The 27050-nt window shown below is 44.7% G+C and overlaps 1 protein-coding gene across 1 annotated transcript in view; it reads left to right on the plus strand.

Moving 5' to 3' along the window:
• Sox102f (transcription factor Sox102F) overlaps positions 1-27050 on the plus strand; it is a 59207-nt gene that overhangs the window by 5616 nt on the left and 26541 nt on the right. Inside the window, exons 2-3 of the mRNA XM_076374749.1 lie at positions 14976-15698; positions 22209-22428. Coding sequence (XP_076230864.1) covers positions 14976-15698; positions 22209-22428 — 943 coding nt within the window. The remainder of the gene's footprint in view (positions 1-14975; positions 15699-22208; positions 22429-27050) is intronic.

Consider the following 27050-nt stretch of genomic DNA (forward strand, 5'->3'; position numbering starts at 1 on the left):
AGGAATGTTTGAGAAACAAGGTGGAGTAACACAAGCTGATAAAATTCTCTGTCAAGAAAAATTGCGATTCTAAGCCGTCAGAAAGTACGGAATTCTCGAACTCACCACAGATGACAAAAAATAGTCCCGATATCGTGGACCATGTCGCGTAATATCGACGAAATAACGTATCAGCAGTTGTTGCGCAACTGCGAGTTAACAATATGTATAAATACTAACGATAGAGAGAATATCGGCTGACAGATACTCGGCTGACAGCGTGACGGAAGATAAAAACCATTCTTTTGTCTAAAAAAAGTTCACGAAGACGCGCAGCGTGGCCCATATTTTTTGGATAAACACAGATAACCGTCGCTGTGTTGAATTACTCGCGATTATGGAGCTTCTGCCTGAAATTTGTGCGTGCAAAACCGATAATCGGCTTGTTTTTAACTATTTTTACACGTATGATGTAAGACATATCAAAACAGAAGAATCCGAAATTGAAACGCGAAAGCTTAGGTATATATCAACGCTACCTACACCTGTTATACAATGTAGATTACAAAAATGCATCTGAATATTGCAAACACTTCGTTAACTTTAATTTGAGCAACAAATACTAGACTGGTAGGTTTTTGTCAAGAATAAAACATACATCTCGTTAAACGTTAAAGACATATCTGTTACTTGCATGATCAGTGACGATTGAAATTAACGTAAAATTATGTTCGATGATTATGATAAAATATTCGTCTTTGAATACAGTTTTTAATATATTGGACACTATGCTATGCTGATCTGTACGTATGCTGTGGTCTATACAAAGTAGAACAATTTCCTTAATTAAAGATAATTCAATATTTTTGTTTAATTTGCTCCTGCATTGGTCACTCTTTCAATGACCATTGCTTTCATTTTTTATATGCAGTAGCTATTCGTGTTGCGTGGTCCATACGAGGTAGAGCAGCTTCCCTAATTAAAAGTAGCTTCATATCTCTGTTTGTAACTGCAGGGAAAAATCTGAAGGGAACCACACATGAATAAAACGTTGCTAGAGCTGCTCCCAAGTTCCACGTATTGTAAACCATTTTATCTATGGAATTATAAAACAGTAAAGACATTAATATCTGACACTGGTCCCTCGAACGATTAACGCAGACTTAACTGCGATAAAAAAAATTGCTTCCGCAAGTTGCAAAAGTTCAACCTATAGTTTAACGACCCATGAACTTACACGATAGCAAGGACGGCCTCGAAATATCATGGCAAGAAGGAAAAACCAATGTCGAGGTGTTTGGTGGACGCTCAGCGATCTTGGTCGAATATTAATCGCGGTTCAAGAATTTAATAGTCCATGTCATCGATGAATTGCTAACGAAGCGTACGTGTCGCGATCACCGTGCGATTTTTGCACCGTTTCGAGTTTTTGCGCGATACGAATAAATTACAAAGCAATGGCGATTGTCGGAGAGTCGCGCGCTGCGTCAAAGGACGCGACACCGATGCTCGTCGATCGTCGGGTTGCGGATTTTTTCTCGCTCCTTTTTTTCGTTTTAACTCGATTGTATTCAGGCCGGTTCGTCGCAAATAGATATCTCGTGAGTCGGTCGAAGGTCTCGTTGCCGCAACTAATTAGCTTCAGAGGCGAGCGCCGAGCTCTCGAAAACGGAGAACGCTCTGTCGTCGGGCGCTCCAATTAGGATGCTCCCGCGAGACCGATGGATAGGGGACGATCGTTTCGCAGCGATCGCGGGAAAAGCGCAAAAGCAAATTATTGAAACGAAATGAAAATAAAAATAAAAAAACGAAGGAGGAGGATTTCCAGCTGCAGTTCCTAGCTTTGACTCTGCTCCCCCGACGCGACTGGAAGAAAAATGAATCGTGGAGGATTTGCGGGATGCGCGATATCTGGAACGATTTAATCGGAAAGAGATCTTGGAGCAGGTAGCCTCGTGGAATCGACTCGAGCGTGGCGAAGACGCGCGTTTCCTCGTCCACGAGGCTGTTCAGCGACGCACGATCGCGTAACAATAGAATAATGCCTCTGGACAACTCGCTCGCCGGCTCGGGCAATTGTGCATGGGAACGGAATCGAGCGGCGCGTTGTCATCGAGAAACCGTGCGTCCTTTTCTCGGAATCTAATGAGGTAAGAGGCCGATTACTATAATCGCCGGCGCTCGTTACGCCGTTACAACCGAACAACAGCCACGATATCCTATTGTAACGAAGAAACGGGGCATTGATAGGAATCGCGGCTGCTCGCGGTGAAATGAAACCGTTGGCTAGATTGCATTGACTTCGTTTCGCCTTGACATGCAGCGCCGAGTGAAGCAACGCGATTACGAATCACTGGCTCGAGTTCTGACGAGATACTTGGAGCCTGGAAATTAGTATTTTTGGCGGTTTTCACTTGCAATGCTTATCTTTGAAATGAATATGTGATTTGGAAGGAGGTAACAGATTTCTCGTTTTTAGTATCTGAGTAATATTCTAAGGAGTATTCAATTTCGAATTTTAAAACAAATGAGTGATCTGATCGTTAACCCTCTTTGTTTATTTACTGTAGCTGAACGATTTCATATTTTCTAATTTTCAGTTATCTATTCAAATATTACAATATTCAAATTTTCAAATATTTAAATTTTCAAATTTTTAAATATTCAAATATTCAAATTTTTCCAATGTTTTAAATGTTCAAATCTTTCTATTTCAGATATCTTTTTATCAGTTCTAACTCCTAGGTAGAGTGACATATTCCAAGGACGTAACACTGACCTTGCACTTCTGTAATTTATTCTCTTGAGACCCATATGCATCGTCAACAACAAAAGGTTTAGTAGAATAAAAAGCAGTAAAAGTACGCAGTGTATTTACCATGTCGGAATTCATTTATCATTTACCTTTGCCTTAAGCCTTAAACCTGTCAAGTGAACATACCTACGTTAAATCCTGCTCTCCAGACTCTGACAATGCGTTTCTTGTCAGAAAAGCTTCTCACCGACACTATCGAGTCGTGTAATGAGAAGTATCTGGTTTCCAGGCTCGTTAACTTGTACCACTATTTAGAACGCGTAGGTAAGCTGATTAGTAAAGCAGGTTTCCTTGGATAAATGAAATCTCATACGTTTAAGCAACACTTTGCGCGCAGCTGAAATTGATCAAAGGCTCGTGCAGCTACATAGAAATTGTTTTATTTCTCCGCGGTAGTTGTGAACGATCGTAACGCAGGCAGACAGAGGGATTCGCAGGATTGAGCGATAAGAGTAATAATAAACGGACAGTTGTTGCCGGTGGAACGGAATCCTCTATTGATGTGCTGCCGTTACGACACCGGCCGGCTTGTGTGATGTGGAACAACGGGTTAGGTTTAAAAATAAACGAAATAATGTACTGCAGTCGGGGAAACAGATGTCGCGCCTCAGACTCGGGAAATAGTGACTTCCAAATGCAAGCGAGGAAAGCGCTGCGTAAATATCATTTATCGCTGAATCCTTGGCATCAGTCGGTTCAAACAATGATTTTTCACTGTCTGTCTCTTCCCGCGGCGAAACAAAGTATCCTTAAAATCTTCCAGTCAGAAAGAGATGTGTCACTCTAGAAATTTAATCTGTTTGCTTCTCGATTCTTTTCTTCTGATGTTATTTCCCTGATAAATTGTTTTGTCACTGAAACAGGGGTATATTAAGTAGACAACTCAGTGAGATATCCTGCATTTTTCGATGGTCATATTTACAAGTCACTTGGGCACGCCACATGCTCATGTTTGTCTTGCTTTGTAAGTTGAATAGATCGGTTCTTAGCAATTCAACAGTCCCTAATCCCATTAACATATCTGAAGTATGTAGAGCAGGGTCCAACGAACGCAAAGCTACGATTCAATTGTAGCACTCTAAGAACGCTTGCGTCACCGTCTCCAAATTCTACGACATCCGCCTCCACTCCAAATCCTTTGCAAGGACAAGATTCCCCCCAAGAGGATCCATGTGGACTCTCAAATGGCAGATGATGGTCAAAGTGGCTGGTCCCTAGATTCAGCGTTCCTCCACATGTGCATCGGGCTATCCCACGCTTTCTTCTTGATTCTAATGAACCAATATTACATGTTCATTCTTTCACTGATATCAACAGCAATTCATTCTAATTCTATTTACAAAAACTTCTGATTAATAGACTGCGAATGTTTAATAACATATACCTATCTAGTTTACCTTTGATACTTTGTATATTGTAATACACTTACATATTCATGTTATTCATAAGTGCATAAAGATTAACAGTCTACCAATTAATTTCCTTGTTACATAAAATCTTCAGTCACCCAGTTCATACCAACAGCTAATTGGCCACCAACTCCGTCATTACCTCGTCACAGTCGCAGTCCATAAATCTCTGAAACGATAGATACCGGTTAAATTCGCTTGTAAAAGCATTCCCCGCCTTTTGATTTGATTTGTAGCTCCAATACAGCTCACTAAAACAAGATCTGACCGATAACTCATCTCAGAGCCAAGTGTCGCTGCAACGAAGCTACGTTCGCGTGGATGCTCGAGGGATTGTTCCCCCTGGATCCGTCTCGCGAGTCGAAGCGAGCAGAAGCGAGCGACAGCCGAAAGACGGGGCAGTTGCGCGAGCACTAACGCGTTCCAGATGCCAGTCGCTTTGTTCCCACCGAGATCGCCAGGTCCCTCGCGATGCCTAAAATTTTCTCTCCTCCTCCCCTTGTCCTCCCCCGTCACCAGCCTCCTCTCACAGCCCGCTGCCCTCTCGCCAAGTCGTTCCGCGTTAAGTATTTCCGTTCGATTGTTTTTGTATATTTACCCTCGGTAAGGCTCCGCGGTTCTTGGCTTTCGCTTTGTTTGGTTACTCGCGGCGCGCGAGGGGAACCTCCGATTCCGAGCTTCGTCTCGGCGTAACTCCGTTTCTGTGAAACCAGCGACAAAAGGTCTCGGAGCTTTCTCAGCGGCGTCGTGTGACGCGTGCACACGTGTACTGCGCCGTATTTCTCCCCCTCCCACCCTTTCCCTCGGTGCTCCTTGTGCGCGCGGAACGCTCGACGCGGAAAGCAGAGCGAAGGACGAAAGCCGCGAGGACCGAGCGAACGGCCTAAGATTCGAGCAACTTGACACTGAACACATGGCCCCACTTCTCGAACCCACGCTCGCCCAGAAGACCCTCCGCATCTCTTCTCGCCCTTCTTTTCCCGCCCTCCGTTTCCGACACTTTTGTTCGGCCCAGAACCGATGCCTCCTTTCTTTCTTCTGAGACTCGATTTCGTGCGGCTGCATATATCGATATGCTGGGCTTGCAATTGCGCAACTAGCGTTTGGCCCTCGGTTCGCGTTGCCATTTGGGTTTGTAGTGATTGTTCGGATGAAGAGTGTCAGTATACGCATCCCGAAAATTTCCATTCACAGCGGAGGAAATTCTTCCTCGTCACCATCGTTTATAAACGTCATAAAAGTGGAGTCAGCCACGCTATCCAAGTACGTGGAAACCAATAACTAAACATGCTTCCTGTGCATCGTAAAACGGAAGGCGGTGCTCCGGTTCGTTCAGTTCGTTGTATCAAAGCGAAGATCGCTGCACTATTTTCTGTAACACAGTTCTGAAATAATAGCGCAGGCGGAAACGCATGTAACTAGAGGTCGGGATGTGGATCCCGTTGCTCAAGGAAAAGTACAGTTTATGATTCGTCGATGATAGGTCAGGTCACTCGTAGCTTCTCGCTATTCGCGCGATTGATTAGACGTTATCTGCGGTTTGGTGCATTTTTTGTTATCCTCCATGAATGATGCACAACTTGTCGAATGCACAGGGTGGTCTAAAAGTTGATGAAACTTCGAAGTACCTTAAATTAAATTGTGGGGCTCATAATAAAAATGATCTTTGTCAATTTCTGTGGAGAAAATCTTGTTCAATAGAGTTAAAATTTTTTCAAATATTTATCATATTAAATGTATTATATTTTTGATGGTATAAGATTCACTATGTTTCGAGCCTGGCTTTCTAACATTAAAATGTAGTCTTATAAAAAAAGAATTAAAAATTTTTGGCAAGGGGTAATTCTTGTTCGATAGGATGAACCTTCAACGTAACTTAATTCCTTTATTTTAGTGTCACCTTATATATAACATTTACTTTAACTCGTGATTCGACGACGATGTTCGTTAATCGAGTTACACGATTATAGGAACTGATAATTTCTCGTTCACTGGTGTGAGTAGATGAATTTGCATTTTTATAAAGAAGTATAACGTTGCACGCGCTTATGTATTTTCTTCCTAAATACGGACAGATAAAACCAAATCAGAATGGACTGCCGTTTGTTGTCTTCATATTAGACGTCGTAAAACCGATTTTTACGTAATACGAACTATTTCGCAGAAGCTTTACCAACGCGTTCATTCTCTCTCGATTTAATCAATGCCTTGGTCTCACGGTTACGTCTTTATCACGCGATCATTATTCCCATTCGGTTGATTAGAGGGAAAACATGTACAACGGTGTTTTTTAATTGTTCTAACGTAACTTTTCAAAACTGGAACTTATACTCTCAAGTAGCGTCAAAAGACCATTCAATTTATAGATATTCTTAAGTAAAATTACCTTTTAAAATTGCCCTGAAAGCTCTACTGATAGAATAACGAACAACAGTACGTAATACCTCTCATAAAGTCCTCTAAAAACACAAATCCCACAAACCTCGAGCTCACAGAGGCACGTAGCGAAGGGCACGAAAGCCGCGGCAGCTATCAAAAGAAAGGAAACAATGCCAGTAGCGCGAGGCGAGAGCCCTGAGAGGAATACATTACCTCCCATTCCTTCTCGAAAAGAAGAGAAAAAGGTTTGTTAAAGGCGTGAAAGGTCGGTGGCTGGCTCTAATCCGGCGATTTTTCAAAACTCGCCTCAGTCGTTGCATGTGTCAGCATAGAAATAAGGAATTTCAGCGGTCTCGGCGCGGTGGTCCACGAAGCTCGGCAGCCACCGTAGGGAAAGTTGCGGATGGCGTTGCAAAAAGGAGGATCGAGGGGGAAGAAGGGCTTGGGTGGGAGGTGGGGGCGTTGGCGGTGGCCGCTGATAACGTATTCTCGGTAGAAGGAAGAAGACTGACGGAAGATTGCTTTTGCAGCAGCCGACAGCGCGCGTTGTCGGTCCCCGTGAATGTGTTCTTCCTCTCTGCGCCTCGGTTCTGCGTTTCTCGTCGCGTAGTGAAAACCAGAGGACTCCTCTTGGCCTGGGACAGCCTTCGGGCTGGCTGCGTCGTCCCTGACGGTGATAGCGTCGCGGCGACGCGTCGTTGCTGGTGGTGGTGGCTGCCACTGTGCGTTACCCACGCTCCCTGCCCTGTGTGTGTATGCGTGCCTGTGGTCCGCACCCGCTCATACATAAACAAGAGATCGGCCGACGCGGCTTCAAAAGAAGAGACGCTAGCTGGGACTCCATTATGTAGAGCATATCCCACGGCGATCCTATAAAGAATACTAACGATATGGCTTTCTCTCCTTGCCAAGGTTTTCTCGCTCCTTCGGCCCGCGAGGTCGACTGAGAACCCCCAAACGCCACCCTTCCGTCAAGAAACTCACCCTCTGCTCCGTTTTTTTTTTACCCTGGACCTTCTACTAGCTTTGGTTGGTCCTTGCAATTGAGAAACTCTGATGCTAGGAAAAGGTGGATTTCGAAGGCGATCGGTGGCGTGAGTTGATTAACTCTTCAATCCTTGGTTTACGTATCTGCTTTAGGTTGTTAATGAATTATCTCTCTTCATTTAGTATTCAAAGATTCTACAATTTTTCCATTTTTTATGAGCTTAATAAAGGAACGTCTATTCCGATATTTGAAATACGAGTGAGACTTGTAGTTAGAAGGCAAGGGGTTAAGGTAGCAGAGCACAAAGCTGCTTTTTATATGAACACGCGTGCACTTGAAACTGTTACTATTCTTTAATTATTGAATCTCTATTGGTAGTCGTTGTAGTCTTTATAGCGCTAGAAAAAGTTTATGTTCAGAATACAAGAAGAATGTGTATTTGTTCTTGAATAAATAACGTTTACGTAACCCCGTCGTCAAAAAAGTGCGGAATATGCAGATCAAAGAACGTTTTGTGTAGTTTTTTCATTTTTGTTAGTCGTCTGCCTCCTATTTCAAGTGACAACAATTCTACATTCATTAATGCTATTAGTAAATCTGATGACACATGAAAGAAGTACTTAATAGGCAAAAAGTCTTGATTTCAATTTCTAATTACTCCGCTCAGTATGTACGCTCTGTGCAACTTTTAATTAAAGAATAGAAGCATGTTGGTAATCGACAAAAGAAACATGCTCGCTAAAGGAGATCGATATCTGCGCTTGTACAAAGACCAGTTTATTTATCTAAAACAAGCATCTGTCTCGTCCAATGGAGCATAGTGCTCCATTTCAGACTGTTTCTCAGGCTTTCGTAAAAAAGAATTTTCATTGCAGCCGATCGATCCTGTCTACATACTCCCGCCGAGACACGTGTAAACGTCGATCCGCCTCGGTCGCGCGTATTATTTTCCCTCCTCCTGCTCGTCTTGCACGCTTCGGCGGGAAGGTAAAAAAGAAATAATTGAGATAACGAGAGAAACAGAGAATACGAGAAGGTAAATTAATGATCTCTTAGCGGTATTGTACGCGCGCCTCAGAAGGGGCCCGGCTTCGACAGTACGAAATTAGTCGATGGCGCGCATACCTCAGTGCCTCGTATCGCGTAATCAGCGCTTGGTCGGACTTAATTACGAAGCACTCGGCACCGACCGTTTCCATCGCCCAGAACGGAATATAATGAATTTTGAATTTAAAAAGCGATCGTGTTCCTTCGTTCCATTCGAAATTAGTTTCCCGCCTCTTTCGTCCATTACTTCTTCGATTCATCGAACTATTCCGTAATTGTTTCCTCCTTCAGACAGAAACTTGAAAGCTTCTCCATTTCCCTTAAACAGGACAGACTTCGTTCCCTTTCCTCGCTCGATGTCCTATGGGATGTATCCTGTCGGTTATGAATCGCTTCACAGTGACGGAAGTCGACTCGAATCACGCAGCTTCCCCCCTCGCTTCGAAACGCTGAACAGTGCCACCCCTGCGCGGCTACTTGAGCCCGAACAGATGCTGCATCCCCAAAAAACCACGTTCCCATTGTGCCACTAATAGAAAGTCAAGCGTCGGCTTACAACACTGCTGCTCCTACGGAGCGTGCACGACCAACGCCGAAAAATTTGACTGCCAGTTACGCAGGCCCTTTAATTGGTCCCGACGCTGCTAGGGGCGACGAGAAATCGATTGTAAAACACGATTTTCACGTTAGTTTAAGTGCGGCGCTGTGTTACATCGCTGGAGAACGGGTTTGATGGATTATTGGAGTGTGTGCTCGTTTTGTAGATACTTTGGAAGGGAAATTTTAAAGTTAAAGTCAATAGAAGTAGTAATAGTTTCATTTTATGGGGAAATAATTAGCTATGATTTAGCGATCATTTTATCAAACCTGATTGAGTTCTTCTTTAATTCTTATTTAACTATTATAATTGTCACAAACTTCATACAACTACACCCCAGTAGTTAATATATTCACGATAAAAATTGGAGCCTCTCGATGAAAATAATACCTATACCTCACTAAAATCTCATTGTGTACCGAAACTTATTCTTTCCCTAGCAGTAATGAGAGACTTCCGGGATCAACTCGTGTCCCTTTGGAAAACAATTCCTCCCTTTTGCCAGAACTGCAGCTGGCTGCATCGGTGACCTGAGAAGTCAGAGATAATCTATTTCCACCAGAAAGGTCAAAATCATTTTCCAGAGAAGAAATAGTACTCGCACCCGGAGGACCTTAAGAGCTCTAACTGCAACCACATGTCACTATCTTCATCCTCGGGAAGCTAAAAAAGAGCCATCAGTTCTCCGTCCAAAAGCACTCAATCGTATCACAATTTTCCAGAGTTGCACGAGTGCAGGAATCGAGGAAATCGTTTTAACGAATTCTATCGGCGATAACTGGAGTTGCGAGCGTATCCAGCGATAAGGGGCGGGCGCAATTTGAAGTGCAGCCATAACACTGGTTTAACAACGATTAATTTATCTATGAAAGAAGCGTAACTGGGATGTTCGACCTTTCCCGATAAGTCGGGCATTGTGTTCGGTCGTACGTCAAACGTAAACGCAAGATACGTAGTTGCGTCGAAGCGGGTCGACTTACACGCCTCTCTAGACCCGGGTAATTTCATAATGACTTACGATAGTCGCGGCAAGAGCAACCGGAACACGATTAAGCCGCGACATAATCGTCTGCGCGGGTACGTCGTATCTTCCACGCATTTTTTCCCTCCAGCTGCATCCTGATTCTCGGTTACTTCAGTCCTCTCTCGTATCTTTCGTTTTTTTTCACCGACTGCATTGGGAAACGCTCGTTGTTCCCTCGATTATCGGCTAAACAACAGATTCTGGAGAATTTATGATGCTGTCAGGTATCGAGAAGGCGGAGGAAAGATAAAAAGAGAGATTTCAATCTTTGACTGCAGTTTGTTTTCAATGAAAGCTAACCACTATGGACTTTTTTATAGAGATGCATCTTGGACTTTGTAGAGCTATAGAATTGAGTTCTTAACAGTTGCAGAATTGCAATTTAGTAATTTAACAGAATGGTTAGCTTTACTACCCATATATGACCCATCAATTTTCATTTATGCATACATTTTTATGGGAACAGACGAAATCTACTTCTCGAGTTTATGAAAATAGAAGTTCACAGTTTCCTTCTACAGAAACACCAAACTAATGTCTAACTGTAATTAAAAAATCTTGTTTTTTGAGCTGTATCACTTTTGAAGCACATGTGCGACATATGCATTCTACAGTACTCCAGGCGAGAACGTTCCCTTAACATAAATTCACGCAATTTTTCAATAGTACAACTCCTCCATCTCGTTCCTCATTTCTTGAACTATCACGTAGAATTTTTACCACGTTCCCTTTAACCCAGCCAGGGTGTCCTATTGTGAGCCGTATTCCGCGTCGTTGAAACGCGCAACGCGGAGTGAAATCAGCGTGAGCGAGTAACGAGCAAGTAGCGAGATAAATTTCACGCGGTGCTCGCGCGCGACTCTATCATTGTCACGTTGCCGGCTCGTTTCTGCGTTTCCATTGTCCGAGCGTGACGGAGGGCGCGCTCCAGATCTCTCTCAGCCCGTTTTCGTCCGCCTCTCGGCTCGCGCGCGAACTCGCCGCTGTCCTTACGCGGCGAAGAAGCGTATTTCCGTCTCTGCCGGAAGAGAAGCAGCGAGAGAAAGCGAGACAGACACGGAGCAGCGGTTGACGGGCGGCGTAATTACTTCGCGAAACGCAGATCCGACGCCTAGACCGTCTAGGAGGCGGAACAAAAACAGAGGCGAGCCGGAAAAAATATTTTTAACCGCCAGATGCCGTCGAGGACCGACGACTGAAATCACACTGGGAAACCAAGAAAAGCCGCGCAATGCCGACAATGGGGTCCGAGAATTTGTTTCTCCGGAAGGACACTGGTCTCGGTTTCTTTCCTATAAAATCGGATCGCGCGATTAATGTATCTTGGGATGTGAAGTGAGACAGGCAGAGAGAGACGAAGGAGATTTTAGATGTTAGAGACGTGAGGCAGAGGGAAATGGATTTGTGAAGACGACAGGCAATAGTAACGCAGGGTTGCCGCACGAAGTCCCTCCTTGGATATAAGTGAGGTAGTGGGACGAATAGTAGGTGGTGGAGGAAACAATATATGTCTTATTGTATTGTGTTGCTGAAATTTTGTTCGGATTTAGGGCCTAGATATATACCAATAAGACACTCGGTATTTCTTCCCTCAGTATATTTAAGGAGGGAATTCGTACGGCAACTCTGCCATAAGAGGACTTGGAGATGGGATAAGAAAGAGTAAGGGTGAAACATTGGGCACAGAGAATAATTAGGTTAAGAGTTAAATAGGAGAAGTAGGGGATAAAGTGTTTAGGTGAAAACAATAAAGATAGAAAAGAAGAAAATCGGAATGGAAGAGAATGGACACTGTCCCTGTTCGAAGTTCAGTGTTTGAGCTTTTAAACGTGCACTGTTCTTATGTGGCGCGTCTGATAACGGGCCGACATCGATAAACCGTAGGCTCATCCGCGAGCGCGAGATAAATCAGCGAATTCTCTGCATTTATACTGTGCAACTGCCCCCTTGCTGCCTTCTTTCTCTTTCTGCCCGCTATGCAATCTCCGTTCATTCAGATACCGATTCATTAACTTGGCAAAACGAGCAGTTGCATAAGTAGTTTTTCCTTTCTAGTTTCCTCTCTCTGCACTCTTTCGCGATGGATTATGGTTTGATTCGATATCTTGATTTGACTTTTCAAATCATCCTATCAGCCTCTTTTGTCTTTTTTTTCATTTCTAGTCTACAGCTACCAAAGAAAAGAGAACCATAGTTTCCATCGTGTCACCTCCTCAGTGCTTTTAAATAAGCAATATGAACTTTGCATTTTCACAGCACTCACCAAAACGAGAAGATACTTATTAATTACAGACTCTTTCAAGCACCTGTATCTCAATTCAATTCGTCGAAATTCACCCTTTATATCAGCCTTCCGACCACACTCTCTTCCAAGAACCAAAGAGTCCTAACTTACTGTTCATCCCCAATGAGATAGCCTTTCACAGCGAAACAGACTAACAAGCAACATTTCTTTCTTCGAGCTGCCACAACCTGCGGTCGATTCATCGTTGAAGCCCTGCTCCTTTATCGTGACTTAGCTTTTTCGAGCCTGTTACGACTGTTATGATCGCACCACATGCGGCTTCGTAGTAAAGACGAGATTTCCTGCACGCTTCCTGACACTGCGACCGGCGTTGCGTCCAGTGCACACGACGCCCTCCAATATGCATGTGATCACAAGGAAGCACGTGTTCACTGCGCCTCGTTCGTCGGCCTCAGCTTCCTCGCTGTGACGCGCGCCCGCACGCGCGTGCAGGAATGCAAACGTAATACACTGTCGACTCGTATCTTGCAGTGCGCGAAAAAAAAGCTGGTCACGCGTGTATTGCCAGTAGAAAAAGCAGAAACGGAGGGTATTGTGACGCAATCGATCCTGTCACGGAAAATCATGATTTCCGGCGATTCAGAGGGAAAGGGAAACTCCCCGAAGTATTAGGCTATTGGGTCACTTGTTTCGATCATAGGAAATGAGTTTCTAGAAAAACTATAATGATTTGAACTTTCATGTGAGGCGTAGATATATTTCTTCAAGAAGGAATAGTATTGAAAGTGATCTAGTTTTGCGATCACATGAATTGAATAACATTATTTATCAAAAAGCGATTAGAATTTCAGTATGTAGTATTGTTGCAAGGAGAGAATGACTGTCATATTTCTTCATGATGTTCATTTTAAATTGAGAAATGTAGCTAAGCTTAGGCAGGAGTAGTATATAGAACACTAGAATAAAGTTTATTGAAAATTAACTTAGTCAGCGTTCAAGCTACAAAATTTTTATTATCTGAAGTATTTATCCTGGAATGATGAAAAAAGTATTATTGTAAACACTTTTATATCCTACTTTTTAAACAATATCAGTATTATTTAAGATTTCTACTGCACCTCTACTAAATCACAAAATTTTAATTTCCTCGTCAAGATCTCATCTCACGTTCCCTAAATTACCATTCCCTTCATAATCATGAGACAAAGGAGATTGCATAATTCGCAGACCACAAGCGGCTACTGTAAGAACGACCTCGAAAATATCGTGACGGCGAGGACAGTCGTGATTTCGGGGACGTACGGCGATTGACAGCTTCTGACCCCGCAACCTCGCTCCCAAGCATCGTTCGGCTTCGCTTGAAGATAATCGGCCGCGTATGTCGCTCTGCCCCCGCGTCTCTGTCGATTGATGGAAACAGCGTTACGACACGCGCACATAACAATAATAATTCACGCTTCATAATCGCGCTCGATTATTGCGCCTCATGTCGGATTACGTAATCGGGTTCGCTCGACAGGGACAGTTTCGTTCGCGTCACGGTCGATCGCGCGATTTAGATTTAGATTTGGTAATTTGGAGACGGAAATGAGTGGACCAGTCTGGAGTAGCCCATTCGCTAAATTAACGATAGATAGAGTCCGAGACGGAATAGAGTCGATGAGGATGTCGGGGGTTGTAAGGAGGCGCCTCTCTTCCGTTCCGTTTGCTCGTCTGCTCCTTTTGCTCCTGCATTTCCTTCAAATCCGTTTCGAGATGAATGTGGATGGGGATAAGAGTTCTGTACCTGAGAGCCAACGTAACTCAAATCCTTCTTTCTTGTTTATCAGAAGAGCCGAAAAACAAATGCGATTACCCATTTCTCAACATAGTATTTAAAGTAGTTTATTAATTAAATATAATTTGATTTTATAATTTTACAATTTTAAATATAATTTGAAAGTAAATAAAATTTGAAATATTAAAAATATTTGTTTCTACAAATGCGGAGGTCTCAGCATACTTGACTGATATAAAAAGGGATGCGGACTCGAAAGACTGTTATGTGATAGCTGACAAGAGAATATTTAATCATATGTAAAAAACAATTTTACTTGTACATTAATCGACCGATGAGCGACTCGTAATTAATCGCCAGCAGCGTACCATTTACATGACATATACTAACGCGCGGCATAATGAATTGCAATAGTATTTATGCATACACGCATGCTCAGTACTCGGAGATAGTTCAGCCTTTGGTCGTAATCTGGTTGCAACTTTGTGACCGTTACATAAGAGCCTGCGACACAAGGAAATAAGCTGCTCCTTATATTCCGCGTAATTGAAGAAAGAGGAAAAAAGGAAAAAGAATACATTAAGTTCCTCGGCGCGACAAGTACTTGCCTTGCCTCTGCATGATCGTGACTCGACGTTGAACGCGAGACCGCGCGTAGAAAGGTGGACCGAGCGACAGCGAACTGACCTGGCCGTTTTTCCGTTTCGATTTCAGATTGAGGATGTCCTCAAAGAGGAAGTCACCACCAACGAAGCTATCGGAGGGCGGGGGCGGCACGGGTACAGTGGCAGGCGCCAACGAGGAGGAGGAGGACACGACCTCGTCGGTGACCGGTGGCCCAGGTGGCGAGACACCCGTCGGCGAAGAGGACCCCACCACCCCCGTCGGCATCGAGGAGTGCTACCCTCACCAGAGGGGAGGTGACTGCGAGTCCTCCGGCTGTTCGTCACCAGCGACGACCAGCGAGCCGGACCTACGCGACTCGCCCTCGCCGTCGTCGAATTCCCTGCGAACGAGCAAGCGACAGAGGGTCGTTCTCTCTGGCCAGGACACGCTCGTCCCCTACAACTACCCCCACCACCATCACCATCACCATCATCATCATCACCACCACCACACGAACACATCGTCCTCGTCCGGTGGCCTCGTGGAACCTGCCAGCTCCTCGGAGTGTGGCTCGCCACCCACACCCCTCACCGTCGACCCCTACTACCCGAGCAACCCCCACCACAACAATAACAATACCGTGACGCAGAACAACAATAACAACGGTGGTAGCACGGCTACCGCGGGCAGCAAGAGATCAATGGACGACGTGCTCAAGAGGTTAACTTGCAAGATGAACAGCGAGTCGCTGTCGCTGCAGGACGACACCAGCAACAACAGGCGGAACAGCCCGCCACCCTCCTCCACGCCGACTGGACACAACACGCACTGGTTAGTAGAACTGACCTTGGATTGGGGTAGAATGGGGCATTTTGTCATTGGGGGTTTGAGGCTTGGCTGAGGGTGATTTTATGGGGTGGAAGAGATTTTAGCTAGAGACTGATGCTTTTATGGAATTACGAATTCGGTAATTTTTGGTAATGAGTTTAGAGGAGTACACTATTTTCCTCGTATTTGGGCTCAGGTTTGATAGGTCGAATAACTGTTGAGTTTTTTATTAGTAGGTAAGATAGTTTGGTAATGTTGTTACGTGTGTGCGTAGCTAATTCAAATAGAGTTTACATATATTCCCTATCTCTCTGCGGTATAGATAATTCTAGGTATTTTTGTCATCGTTGACCTCTGAAACTTTCTTTCGCTATATAGTTTGAAATCAGCAATTTCTACTAGATAAAATAGTAAAGATGACTTCAATGCTTTATCACAAGAATGATGTTACTATGTTACTAAGTGTTTCTACTTAGATAGGGAAACATATGTAGCTACATTTCATTTTCTTGCTCTATAGATCTTCAATATTTAATAAATCCGACGCTCAAAATATGACTTTCTACAAAATATTCTACAAATTACAGAAATAACAATTATAGAAACACTCTGTCCTGTATTTAGAAGTCACTACACAATTTGTAAACCATAATTGGACCCAGCATCCCAACTTATGAACAATAGTGTACACTTAGGTAGAAAGGTTACACCGTGTTTTCCCTCTGACCCTGTCCCATAGTGGGCGATATTAATTAAACAGCGTCAGGAAACGCCTAATCGTCCGAGGGAAATGAGAGCAACTCCACTGGGACGATTCCTTCCTGTTTCAGCCAAATTCCCCGCGTGAATCGGCCGCGAGAGTAGAGGCAAAGACGGGGAACAGTGTCACGTATGTCGCACGGCATCGGTTACGCAACCTATCTCCTTTTAATTAGTCGATATTGTGCTCCAGCTGGCAATTGCGACTGGATTCGTTACAGTGTTGCAATCGTCGCGTTTTAATCTGCCGTTGTCTTCGTGCCACTATCGCGCTCCCAATACTTTTACATAACTGGTAAATATAGCTTAAAAACGGATCTTCGTTCTCTTCATATCGTCGAAAAATAGTTATCGCCTAACAGCCTCGATTGAAATTCTACAATCGAGATTGTTCGTTTGAAGCCCAATGGCCGAAAAAAACCCTGAAATCATATTGAAAGATGTTCGCAATTAAACTGATTATAGTTCTCCTCAGCTAGGCCTGACAATTTAAAGTCTTTGGTCATTGGGTTAAATTACACAGAATTCAAAGGATAGTCAACTTTTGGTAAAAATACTTGTTTGGAATCTCTCTGACGAGGAATCTCCTCCCAATTATGGAATCCTTTTAAAGGCTCCTGTGCTGCTTTCATCCATTCCTCTTAATGGACTGACCTAATTATTGGACTGGACTATAGTTGAAAGCCAGTAACGGTCAAGTTAAATTAGTGGGTGCAGTTATCTCAGATTACCGTAAAAATTCTTTCAGTTCCTGCAACGAGCATTTACGTAATAATTGAAATGACAAACTGAAACTACTATTCTTCTTCAGCATCTCAAAGGCTTGATCCAAGATTCAGATCAGCTCCAACTTAGAACTTCGAGTTTTCTCCCATTCTCAGTAGCATCAGTCAGTCCTTGAACGCCACCGCGACCGCTTAAATTCGGCTCACAAAAGCGTCCATTGTTCCCGGACAAGATCCACGGATTCCAGTCGTAAACCGAGTGTTCGTTACCGAACGTCCTAAATTGTACAAAGAGGGCGAGCGAAAAGGAAGTCGGAAGAAGGGAGCGGGCCGCAGAAAAAAACAAGGGGTCCGCAGAGAGCCTGAAAATATCTGACTTCTCGCATCGGGACAAAGAAACGTGTCTCTGGAGCGACGGATCTCCAGATCGAACGCCTCCGTATTATCCAACGCTTCGTTTCGATGCTGGCGTTCGCGAATCGCGATAAAAACTAGGCGGACTCGAACAACGAGCATTAATATTCATATATGCTGGTTAAACATTACACTGTTGCTGATCATCGAGTACTTTTCATCGCGCGCTCGTTGTGCAAGTTTCGTGCGCCACTTTGCGGAAAATCGATGGTACGAAAAACAGCGGAATAAAAACGCGAAACTGGTCGCAGAAATGATGGCGAGTTCGTAACGAGTAGTAGTCGGTGTTTCTCGACTGTATGCGGTTTAGTTATCGTCGCGAACGATTAGTCTATATTCCAACGGTATCGCACGGTCGCGTAATAATAATTGCTCTATGTAATCGGCCCGTCAATGAATTGATTCTTTGTATCGACACGGTCGCGCGGACCTTTCTCTCGTTCCCACTGAACCGCCTTCCACACAGTGTACAAAGTCGAGAATACAGAGTAGAGATTATCCATCCATGCACGTGGTTAATCGAGGGCTCCCATTCGCGTCGCGTTATTCAGAAGACTATTTCGCTGCGATTGCTTCCTTTCTGCGACAGGAAGTCGTTCGCGGAGAGGAAGATAGGGAAGCATTCTGTATTTATCTCCTTTGATGTTTCATCCTTTCGTATGGGGGTCTGTTCGGTACTCTGCTTCCCAAGTTATGTCACGTAATATAATCGATAGTTCACGGTAGGTCGAGACTTTGAAATTTTTAGGTTTTCATTAATTTTTAATTCTGAGTAACTTCTGAAGTAGGAGAAATGAAAATTTTGTAAATGTTTCTGAATGGATCAAGTTCAACTTTAATTCAGTTCAAGTACACACTAATTGCCAATCTAATTTTCTGAGCACCCCATTTCTATTAAATCTTCTTTATTCTTAACCAAATAGGTAGGTACAATAATAGTAAGAGTAGGTAATAATAGTAATAATAAGAGTAAGAGATATAAAATATCCTTTAGAGTCACTGTATTATTATCATTATTGAAATCTAATTCTAATGCAAGCGCGTTTCACGATCAAAGTCTGTGCCCCTTTTACTATATTCATGAAGGGTACTCGACAATTCATCCTTAATTCTATCCTCAAGATAAGCGGATTCCTGGTATCACGCTAGCTAATAGAGAATAATAACTCTGTATGAAACAACGTCGGTTGAAAGCTGCAAATGAATCGAGGAAGAGAGAAACAGCCGAAGGGGGGAAGAGGAGAATCGGGGAGTGGCTAGAAATGAATTCCTCGTTGTGGCTGGGAATTTAATTAGACGTTACACTGTGCACGTTTCTTGCTGTTCACCGTCGGTAACAAAAATCGTGCATCATGAAACCGTTACTTATCGAAGAACGTCTTTTATCCTTACACGCTCATGAAAGGCCCTTGCTGTGCGTGGCTTTCTTTCAGGCGATAATAACGCGCGGTGGGCGGCTACAAGATTCTATTCGCGCCTGTTGACCTCGGTATCAGGCAACAAAAGGCTCATTCTGTCGCTATTATCATTCCGCCTGGCAAAGACATTCGGCGGATTTAGATATCCGCGTGGGCCAAGAATAAAACTGTCATCGCGTCGTTTCTTTTATCAGGCCAATTTTACAACTTACTCCACTTCCCATGCACTGCGCCATTAAAAATGAGGTCGCCTGAAAGATTCATGGTGCAAACGATAGAAAAACGGATTCATTTCGTTTGGTCCCCCAAACAGCTGCCTCTGCTCTACGTCTGATATTTAAGGGACCAAAACACAGGAGAAAATACTACCTCCTGTATCCAGTAACTAGTCATTGTCGTTTCTCTGCATCCTGAATTATTTTTCGTCGTCACAGGTAAATTTATTCAGAACCGAGTTCACTTTAACTCAGATCTTCAGATTAATTTCATCCACACCGTATCGTGTCCAGCCTCAAATAAAATCCTACAGATTTTCTGCAATTATGGTACTTGTACGATTACTGAGCAACAACAATTCCTAATTGAATCACGGCCAAGTTCAACCGCAAATTTTTCATTCTACTTGCTCATTTTCCCTTCTTTTTTATCGTCCACCGCGTGAACGTAATTTCAGTTAAACATACCCGCGAACGCTCATTATGAAATTGATACTTTTATCTTGGGTATGTGGTCAGCTTATATCGTGAAATGCCGGCGCACACGCGTCGAACGCATGGTGGAAGTTGGCAAGCAGATATAAGTATCGAAAGTAGAGCGTGTAATAATAATGCGTGCGCGTTTTTAAAAGCGGGTCGGTTTTAATTCCACGTACGTCTCTATTTGTGGAGACGCTCGCCAACCTCCCTGAATTACGTTTCCCCGCTCCGCTTTGGACCTTTTCTTCCAATCAAGCGTGTGCATAAACATATGCGAGTTTTTCCCTTTTCGATTTACATTCCTCGAAGATAGTGCAACGAGAAAACGAGGATTATAGAAGAAATTAACTCGCGGCCGACAAACCGGAACAAAAATGACGTGCATTAAAGCTTCCCGTGTTTTATTTTCAATCTGCCTTTGCGCTTTGAGGGAAACTGCAACGCAGACCTGCTGGGAGATTATCGATTGATTTCTTTATTTGAAATGCACGCCAGGAAGTGCGACTTATGATATAATCGACGAAACTATTTTTTCTATCAAAATATTGAGAAATAGAATTTTTTCATAGAGGGCATTGTCCTACAAAAAATCGAGTTTGAAAATGAATGCACTTACTGCACAATACGCATAGTCGAGTGGGCGCATGCCTGACGAATTTGAAAACTCGGTTCTTTGGAAAACGAAGCCCTCCGGAGAATCTTTTTTACGAACAAATTTCGCTTCACACTTTCAACCTGCTTTTTCATAAGCAGACTTTTCCCCTTATGTACTAGTTACTCTTTTGTTCAATAGGCTTTTTTCATATTCTTTCCGACTTATAAATATCATTTTCATAAAAGGATCTACTTTCAGAATGGAAAAGATCCACTTTTCACATTAAAAGTAGAGAAACTGAAGGAAAGTCAGAAGTGAAAAACTTTTTAATGAATTCTAAGTTATTTTATCAGCTTCGAATCCAGTAATTACAGTAACGTCTTAAATGCCTCGGATCCCCGGTCTAATAGCTGTGATTTAGTGTCGCTGAGCGCGCTCGTGAGTAGAAAACGCGGGAGATCGAAAGGGCGATGATTCTCCGACCGAAATCGACGCGTCACGGTGTTGATCGGTGATTACGAAGGCTGCAATTTGCTCGAGAAGCGCGGATAGCGCGGTTAAACAAGTACTTAGAAGCGAATCCCGTTACTCAACCGAGCAGAAGGTGTGTAGGGGGGCAGGTTTCGAGTCCAGAATTGAATGTATTCCAAAAACGCGGGTGAACATCGCGTATGCGCGAATTGCCCGTACACTTGGCTGAATTTTGGAAGAATTTTGGCCTCGATACTCGCTCGGTGTGGGCCGCGAACTGGCACGATCCTCTTTCTGTTGATCGGTGCTCGCCGTTGCCAAGTTCACCGGTTCGCTTTCAGTGATTACACGCTGTTTTAGATTGCGTTTTGGTACAATTTGTGCCGATTTTTGGGAACCACCCTCTTCGTCAACTTTCTCCTTGCTATAAATTGGGATTCAATTCGTAATTGAAATTTTGGTAGAAACGGGTGTTCTCTTCGCTTCAAATTTTTCGAAAGATTCGGTATAAGGGGTGTAAATACCTAGGTACTTATATTTTCTGTTAGTTACTACAGAGAAATAGAGATCTAGGTATGTTCTTTAACTAAATAACACTGTAACTATGTACCTGAGTGAAATATCTATAATATTTCTTAACTAACCTACGCTGTAGCTGTGTACCTAAGCGAAGCATCTGTCTTCAGAAAAGTTTCAAACATTCTCCCATTCTCTAGAAGGAATGACATCTCTACGTGTCCCACTCGCATCTTGAAAGACCCCAGCTGTGTACGATCTTTAAAATTCGACAGCCACTTTAACGTTGACCCTGTGACGCCATAAGAAATGCCATACGCGCCCCCCGAGAACCGTATATTGCCCCAGATTCCGAAACGCGACGGCGTTTGAAACGAGCCGTGGGCGGTATCGTCCTTATCCTCGTCCTTCACGAGATCCGCGATGGTGAGGCGCGCAGGCCATCGCGGTGCAGGCCACGAGCACAATACGTCCGTATCACTTATTCGTGGTCCATTTTCCTCGGCATAAAAGAGGAACGAGAGCTCCGGGCGGAGTCCAGGAGGGCACTCTGGGGGAAAAGAATCCGTGGTAGCGGGAAATCACGGCGCTGGTTGGAGCGAGAGGGAGGGAGAGAGCGAGAAGCACCCCATCACGGGAGCAAACACTCGGGCTGCCGTGATTGCACGGCCGCGACCCTATCTATTATTCAGCTGGCTCCCAGCCCTATGTACGCGGACCACTGCCATCCCATTCCAGAGCCGCTCGAAGCTCTTGCCCGCGCGCGAATAGCCCCGCGCCTCTGCGTGGCCCGAGCCACCTACGAGTCAGTGGACCTCTCTGCCTTGTACCGGTACCAATGACAGGCCACGATGGCCTTTACCTATCTTCTACACCCTGTGGAAGCGTAATTGACCGTGGTTCGATGGTGTACGTTGCAGCGGGGGCGTCGCCAGCGTGCCGAACAGCGTGGCGTCTTCTCCACCCGCCTCTGGAAGGATGCAGAACACCGAAGGACAACCTCAGCAGGACGGTGCCTCGGCCCTGCACAGGGTCCTCTGCGCCGAAAGCTTCGCGGAGAAGGAACGACGGCTCTCCGAGATGATCCTGCAGCTGCAGCTGCTCAGGGAACAACTGCTGCAACAGCAAGATCAGTCGAAGGTAGGACCTTACGTTGATTTTTCTACTTTCGTCGCGCGGTGACTACTGTTGGTGATCGGTTGCGTGGTTATTTAGTGTCTTATGTGGATTTTGGGTTGTTAATTATGTGTCACTGGTAATTGAACTTTTTGTGTGGTAGGAGTCGATAGAATATTAGCAATCGCCAAGGTTATTTAATCAATTCACGCAGAATAACGAACTAGACTCGTATTCCATGACCGAAGCCGAAACTTCTATAATTCAGAACTTACTCCTAAATAAATGAACCTTCTTCGCGGGAATCATTAAGGTGGACTGCTATAATCCTCAGTCTTTGAATACTATTAAAATTCATAAAAAGTAGTTAGACTTTGAAACATTACTTATTGGACACAGATCTGCGAAGTTTATCATGTATCACTTTAGTAGCATTCAAGTTAGTCTTAGCTCTAGAATAATTTCAACCGCGAAGTGTAACAGGAAAAAAGTCATTGACATTTCCCTTTTCCGTGACATCAGTAACCGCAACTGGCACTAGGGAACAGACAGAAGCCAGAGTCCCCTTCTAAGGGAAGACCTTTCGTGTTGCGTGACTTGTTCGAGTCCGACCGTCGACTGCTTTGCGCGGGTCATGGATCCTGACGACGTTGAACGTTTAATTAACTCGGAGGGAGTATTTTGGTCTGGATCGAGGGCAACTGCAAAATTAGTTTTCTGAGATATCGCTGTAGGTAACTATAATATCCCAATTGATACAAAATTCAAACAGTCGCGATGTGGTTAGGCTCGTACGATGATCGAATCGTATTGATCGAGGGGCATTGATCGAGGCTGAATCTAAATTTATGTATACCGGCAGATTCGAATTTGCTCAGATCGAAGAGGAAGCCAGCAACAGCCGATAATTTGTCTCCCTCCATTGAGCTAGTCTATGAACCCCCTCGTTAGATTATGACGTTTATTTTAGTCTCATGGATTCTGTTAATCCGTCGTTGATCGACCCTGTCTAGCATGTACGTTTATCTAAGGCATTCACGAATTTATGTACACGGATTTAGCTTTATAATAGTATTCCTCTGTCCGGTGTAAATGGAAAGGCAACCTGAAAGATACGTTTTTTTTGCCTTATTATCGCCTTTTATTTAACCAAACGAGCATAAAAGTGATAAAAACGGTAAACATATTTCTTGCTCGGTAGTTGCAGTTGAAAGTTACCAACTCCGTTTCACCGTGACGTTAAACAAATATTGCTGCGTTGCCGCCGTTTTAATTAAATCCCGCGATTATAATTAAACTTAATTAGTTCTGTCCACTGTTTCGTTGAAAGAAAAGGGGGAAACGCGTCTCGGTTATCTACGAATAAAAAAGCAGGTGATAAAGATCAAGTTCTGCGTGTAAGGCACATTTGCTTGCAGAACAGATAACTGTACAGCTTGTTTCAGGAATTCAGCTGCACTGAACTTACATAAAAAAATGAAAGCAATGAACGTTTCTGCATCATTATGAAGACGCGCCATCGTTAGACCACCTCTCGACATTAAAAACTAAGAAATATATTTTCAATATTCAGATATTTCTCCTACACCGAACCCATCATTAAAGCAAGAAGAAAGCTGTCATAAGAGCCTTGCATCAGTTGAGATATCATCTCGCATCCAAAAACCCCATCACGTTTGATCAAACGCTCCGCCAAGCTCGCCAGCTCCAGAGTGGTCGAAGTCGATTGAAAACACGTTTCGCGAGCGAGTGCAGGAAGTTATTATCCGAGGTAATAATTTCCACGCGCGGTATTTACGTAGCAGCGGATACGCCGGTTTCCTCGACGGCACGTACGCGGCTCGACGCCGACAGGAGCGTGGAACAGCGCGGATCCCATCGAATGCCCCGCGTATCCTCCTCAGGGGCCGCACGAAGCGTCGATTGTCTCGCGGACAGGTTGCATAATCGCCTGGCAATCTCAAGGGAGGATATCCCTCGAACAATGCGTCGCCGATTCGCATCGACGTCCTCACCGACGATCCTATCAGCGGTATCGCGATGACTGGATGGTTCGCGCGACCTCGAAAGCGCCGCGGGTCATCGCGTGGAAGCGAAACGACTCCTCTGCTGCTCGAAGGGATCGCGCCACGGCGAGAGGAGAACCTGTCTACTCGCAAAAATCTGGGCGCGTGCAGATAATGCCTGGCGTATTACCGTTATTATGCCGGTCATTTACGTGCTGCAGCGACGCCGATCTTCCTTTCTCGATATCCCGCTAAATTCGCCCCTAGGCGCGATCCTGCGGACGTCTTTGAGCAAATCCGAGCGTCTTGGTGGGTCTGTGGATGAGAGTATTCTTTGGAATATTTTAGACTCTTAGTGACTGTCTTCGTATTTCTTGCGAGATCTCAGTTTTTCCTACATCCCTTTCAAGTAGGTCTATGTACTTTTGGGAATTGAGAAAATGTCTGCGTGTTTCACTACCTCCGTGGAAAGCAGACACGATGGCATACACGTATTTCCTTTATTGTCTAAATTGCTTATGCCTATTGCTACTGCTTGTAGCGGAACGAGCATCCCTTTTGCTCCTGAGATATCCCACTGATATCTTCTGAACTGAGTTCCACCAATCGAATATATTTATCCTTTGATTTTCCAGGGAAGCTTGATCTTGCTATATTTTCTTTACACTTTGTAGAGTGATTTTGATCCGAGGTATCCTCATCGCGTTTTGTTGTCTTTCTCGACAGCCTCGAATTCTCAGGATGAAGTTGGCATCATTCTACTTGGTAGCTTTCCAGCAGCGCACAGTAATTGTGTCACGCTCTTTAATTCGAAATCTATTTTATTTAACATTGTTCTGTACCTGTCCAACGACCACCTAAATTATTTGATCCACGTCCTCGAACCTACATCGCTCGACTTACGCGTTACGAGTTTTACTTGAGTTTCCCAGAACACCCGAAGCTCTCTGTAACAAATATTTCCGGGAATAAAAACTCGAGATCTCTAACAGACATCCACGATAAAGCGAAACGAAGTAACTCACGCGACTCTAACGGCGAAGAGAGCTTCGGGGGAAACGAAAAGTGCAGGAAACGCGGAGGCTCATCGAGGTTCGGGTCGAGAAGGCTTTCCAGAAGACGCGGCTCGTGTCAGGTCGAATCGCCTTCAGAGATCTCGTCGCGGGCGCACGGTCGGCGGAGGCTCGTGTGTCGGCGCTCTCAAGGGTGGAGAACGTTTTCTCGTCGGCCATTTCATCGGCACCGAGTGAAAACGCGTTTGTCGGCGGCGTTTGCGCGGCAGCCGCCTCGAGAGTTAGCTGACGTTAAAACGGAAGTGCGACCGTGAAGGAAAAGGCGAGGTCGACCGGGGAGCGAGGCAAGGAGAGCCAGAGAGCCAGCGAGAGAGAAGGAGAGAGAGAGAGTGGGAGAGAGAGAGAGAAAGAGAAGCTGAAGGAAGGAGAGAGGAGAGAGAGAACGTAGGAGGAAGGCGGTAGTCTCAGCGTTCTCCTCCTCTCGGCTCCCGGAGGGCGTATAGTAATGTTCGAGCTGGCAGACTCGGAGTCGAGTGGGGATCTCCCTCTCCTCAGTTCCCCTCTCTCGCTCTCTCCCCCTTTTTCCCTTTCTCTCTTTCACCTTTCCACCTGTTATGCGACTCTGTGCCATGCTGCATTGGCACAGGTGTGCGGCCGTGTGTACCCGTTCGAACGCACACCACTTCTTCGGTGGCACACCTAAGTCCTCTTCTTTCCTCGCTGCGTGCACAAGCGCCACGCTCCGTCTCTCCCTCGCCCTCTGCGTTCCTTTGCCCCGTCCTTCCTTCCTTCCTGCCTTCCTTTCGTCCTCCCTCGCCCGCTCCGTCTTTCTTCTCCAGCGAGCTGGCCGATCGCGTGGGCGGCGAGGACTCTCTCTCTCTCTTTCTCCTCTGTCTCGAGGCGCCTCCACGAACCTACCTATACCTCCCTGCACAGGTGCAGGAGCATATTGTCACGCCCAGTGGCTCGACTGTGCTGACGCCGTGCACTGGCCGACCCAGCGCTACCGATTGCTCGTCTTTTATTCAGCGCGAGTAACTCGCTGCCAGCTTCATCTCGGTTACTATACTCGATATGGTGCTCTTATTGGGCTGCCCCTACGCCAGAGTTCGCGAGCAACATGCAAATTAAATTTCACAGAAAGTAAGGGTGATAAAAAGTTTGACAATTGTTCGCTGGTGTAAACCCAGCTTTAGATATGTTCGTATTTCCATTGTTGGAGTGCACGTGAGATCTTGAAGCGTAGATCTGGAACAAGGTAGACACGTAAGTTGTCGATATTTATTCGTTGACGCGTGGTATCCTTTCATTTTGTAGTTGGTTTTGAAAGTCTTCCACGGGATATCGGGTCTCGCTGTCATGAGAATCGATTTGAAAGGGAACTCGGGTTTCCTCGGTGGCGCTTAAAACACGTCCTTGACGGGGTACCGGAAAAGGACCCTTCAGCATGCGCGACATCATTTATGGGTCCCTATTCACCGTTGCCGCGACCTTCCTCCCTACCTGGTCAGACCCACTCGGCCTTCTTCGTATACAGGTACTTGGTGACTCTCTATGGGCCTCCTGCAGGTGAGCACGAAAAGATCAAGTAGGACTTCCCCGATTCATAAGAGTAGGTATTTATCTT

Source organism: Calliopsis andreniformis, chromosome 3 (assembly GCF_051401765.1).
Source record: "Calliopsis andreniformis isolate RMS-2024a chromosome 3, iyCalAndr_principal, whole genome shotgun sequence".
NCBI lineage: Eukaryota > Metazoa > Arthropoda > Insecta > Hymenoptera > Andrenidae > Calliopsis > Calliopsis andreniformis.